We start from the raw sequence: 4,032 nt of genomic DNA, 5'->3' as shown, positions 1-4,032 counted from the left end.
GCAGTGATCCCAGAAGAATATTTTGATGAAGGGAGTTGAAAATAGTATCTCACTGTAGTTTTTCTGGGGATGGGAGATGTTTTGGAAATGTATGCCGATGGGTAGGAAGGTGTTCCAGATTAAGAATCAGCTCAACAGGCATTTCTTAAGTGCTTATTTTGTGCAAAGCACTGTTTTGGTTCTGGTAATACCAAAATGAAGGTTAGAACCCTTGTCCTTGATGATCTTTTAGACATTGAGGGGAAATTGACAACTAATAGTATGACTTAAGGACTAAGAGGAAAGAATACACATGGTGCAGTGGGAGAGAAGAGGAAGTCCTAGTTTAACCTGTGGTAGCTAGAGGACACTTCCAAGAGTTAACGTTTGTACTGAACCTTAAGAACCAGGAAGTTAGCTGGCAAGAAATAGGGAAGGTAAACCTAGGCAAACTCCCAGGAAGAGAAGAGAGCATAGTGTATTTGGGAAATTCCAGAATAAACTTCCTTGTGGCAGGAATACTGTTGGATGTATGACATCTTGGGGGGGTTATGAAAATTGAGACTGGAGATGTAGAATAGGCTCAGATCTTAAAAGGCCTTGTATTTCCATCTAAAGGAGTTTGAAGATGATGATTTTAATTAAGGAGAGTACAGCAGAACTAAATTTAAATTTAAAAATAGAACTATGGTAAAAATGGGGTGGGTTTCACTAGAGGCTAGCAGACTAATGAAGTTAGTAATCTGGGTGAGTAATGAAAGCCAAACACATGGTGATCACAATGGCGTGTATGCCGTAGTTTGTCTTACTTATTTTTGGAAAGAATTCCCCCAATGAAGGAGCTTATTCTGACAAGAGTGAGGAAGAGAATAGCAGTAACATTTAATAAATGTGGAATCAACAGATAGTTTTCAATAAATATAGGAACAGATAGTTCAATAAATATTGTAACAATTCAGTTTTAGAACACTTACTTGCATATGTCCGTTGTCTTGAAGGAGAGAAAGTAGAGAAAAAACTTATTTTATGAAAAGTTTTAATTCCATGTCTTAGAGTGATGCTCAATTCTTATTAAATCAGGGTATTTCAATTTTCTAGTAAGGGAATGCTGGGTGCTCTGTAGTGAATAATCAAACTATAGGTTAATTCCTCAACAGAATAAAAAAATGAACCTTTATGATTAAAATAAAGTAGTAAAACTGTTAACTTTTCACTGCTTTTAAAAGTGTTATTTGTGTGTGATAGAACATCTGGAAAATTTACAACAAAAATAAAAATTAACTGTAGTCTCAATCCAAAGAAAAAACAATGTAATAAAATAAAACCATTTTTCTTTAAATGATAGGTTGGGTACCAGTAGAGAAAAACAACAAACAGTATTGCTGGCATTCCTCTGTAGTTAATTATGAATTTGAAATTGCTCTGGTATTGAAGCATCATCCTGATGATCCAGGACTTTTGGAAATTAGTGCAGTGCCGCTATCTGATCTGTTAGAACAAACATTGGAGCTTATAGGAACAAATATCAATGGAAATCCATATGGTAAGTAAAGCCTTTTTCTTTTTCAGCTATAATAAGTCATTTATAAAGACAACTTGCTAGGGTCAACTAAGAAGAACAGAATGCACACACATAAAGAAATGACAACACGTAACTTCCTAAAATTAAAGCTATTTCTATTAAGTTTTTGTCCATGGAACAATACATGCATGATTTTAACCATTTTGATTTACTAATCTGAAAGGTTGATTTTAGCCTCTCATTCTTTCCCGTGATAGCATGTCAGGAATAGCATACCTTTCAACTTTGTATGAAAGGTAATCTTCTCAGGTGTAACTTTCCATTGCTTTTTAAAATTTAGGTGAACTAAGTTGACTGAAAAAGTGCTTTTCATGGCTAGGTGTTCAGCATTAATTAAAATAGCTACGAGTAAATAAAAGACTTTTCATGATATGCTATGATAAGCACTTCATGAAAAAGAAAAAAAAAGTCTGCTTTTTATGAGCTTTCCATTTGGCGAAGGGGGGTTAAAAAAAAAAAAAAGGCAACAAATTGCATATCGAGCACCGAAATATATATCACAATGAATAGAGTACAAGTCCTGAGGGCACTAAGGAGTACATTGTTGACAGGGGGATGACAAGATAGACCAATGAACATTAAAGTTGGAAAAGCACTAATCAAACAGATCACAAGCAGATTGGCAAGTATAAAGAAGCTAAAATAGTAATTATACACTTCATCAGAGGTGTAGCAGGACTGTTTGGCAAAAATTCAGTGATAGTTGAATGTGGCTGACAGTATACAACAGGGATCAACAAACTTTCTGTTGAAGGCCAAATAGTAAATATTTAGGCGTGTGGCCACACCTATGGAATGGGCCATATGCAGTATGTAAATGAAAGGTGTGACTATGTTCTCATAAAACTTTATTTATAAAAACAAGGGTCTGGCTAGATTTGGCCACAGGTGTGTAAGTACATGAGGATATAATTTGAAATTAATGGGATAAGGTGCTACTTTTTCAATTGGAGAGATAAATTTTCTCATTCTCTCTGAAAAGTTCCTTTGAATAAGTATGGCTAACGGCAAATTTTCTCACTTAGGGTTAGGAAGCAGGAAGCATCCATTACATCTTCTTATACCACATGGAGCATTTCACATAAGAAATCTGCCTACACTGAAGCACAATGATCTGTTGTCCTGGTTTGAAGGTTGCAGAGAGGGTAAAATTGAAGGAATAGTATGGCATTGTAATGATGGCTGTTTAATCAAGGTAATAGCAGAAAATAGCTTGTGGGATTATGTTGTTTTATATTCCTGCAATAAAGTAAAAATGACACTAGAATTCTATCAAGGAATAAAAATTGCCGTAATTCTGATTTGTAGTAAAGTAGTTTTATTAGCTTATCTCACATACCACCATTCTTTATATGCACTGTGCATTCTGTGGGGCATTGGTTCTGGAGATGCACCTTACAATTAAGAGTTGCATGATCAAAATCTCTGGAAAACCCTGCATACTACAGTCCTCTTCTTGGAGATTGATGTTACACATTAGTACTCTTTGAGATCCTGCACAGTTTTGTTTGATTCGGTATTTCCCAAACTTACTTGATTATAGAATCTTTTGAGTAAAAAAAAAGTGTCAAGGTGACAGCTGATAGAATAAATTATATATTTTGCCTTTTACACCTGTCTCCTGTACTTGTCTATTTGATTTCTTATAGGTATCTGAAATCTATAATGTTCAAAACTAGACCTAGACATATTAACTCCTTGAATCCACATAATTCACTGGAGCCAGAAGATTGGATATAATTTTTAACCTCTGTTTTTATTACTTCATACATCCCATTATCAGTTCTTAAAGACTCGGAACTACTAATCTGTCTACTTCTCCCCAACCAGTTGTAACAACTTTTAGGCAAAAGTTCATGTTTATTATCACTCTCCTAAACAGTATTTTTCAGTCTTACCCTTGTCCTGTCCATTCTTCACAGGTCACTGAAAATGACACTTCCCTGCATAAAACTGTTTAGTGACATTAAGATTGTTCATCACCTGGCCCTTCCTTAAATTTGCAGAACCATCCTGCCCACACATAAACACCTCTACATTGTTATGTTTTAACCATACATAACTTTTTCAGTAAGAGCAAAAAAACACCATTCATTCTTTTACCTTGGGTTCTATCATGTGATATTCCCTTTAGTTTGAGTGCCTCTCCACCCAAATTTTCAACTGCTAGCTCCTGTAGTCAGCAACAGACTATCATTCATCAGATTTTTATGGAGACCCTGATTATGTTCCTGGCATGTTTCCAGCTGCTGGAAATACAGAATCAACAAAACAATGTCTCTGCTTTCTTGAAGCTCACATTCAGGATAGACAGTAAACAAGTAAATATGTAATATGTCAGGAGAACACCTAGGGAAAAAAAAAAGGTAAGAAAAAGTAGAGACTTAAACACATGCCTGGCAGATAATGCCAAATCCGTTGCCATCAAGTCAATTGGCGACTCACAGCAACCTATAGGACAGGGTATAACT

At 35.4% G+C, this 4,032-nt stretch overlaps 1 protein-coding gene across 1 annotated transcript in view; it reads left to right on the top strand.

The window, feature by feature from the left end:
• The window catches only part of LOC101347065 (uncharacterized protein C12orf29 homolog), a 10,125-nt gene extending 6,174 nt beyond the window's left edge, over positions 1-3,951 (top strand). Inside the window, exons 4-5 of the mRNA XM_023725802.1 lie at positions 1,325-1,522; positions 2,587-3,951. Of these exons, the coding sequence (XP_023581570.1) occupies positions 1,325-1,522; positions 2,587-2,966 (578 nt within the window). The 3' untranslated portion in view covers positions 2,967-3,951. The remainder of the gene's footprint in view (positions 1-1,324; positions 1,523-2,586) is intronic.
• Positions 3,952-4,032: the final 81 nt, after the last annotated feature.

This window comes from Trichechus manatus, unplaced genomic scaffold (assembly GCF_000243295.1).
Source record: "Trichechus manatus latirostris isolate Lorelei unplaced genomic scaffold, TriManLat1.0 scaffold00412, whole genome shotgun sequence".
In the NCBI taxonomy this organism is placed as follows: Eukaryota; Metazoa; Chordata; class Mammalia; order Sirenia; family Trichechidae; genus Trichechus; species Trichechus manatus.
The sequence above is the reverse complement of the archived record's forward strand: the minus strand, read 5'-3'. Positions and strand labels throughout refer to the sequence as shown.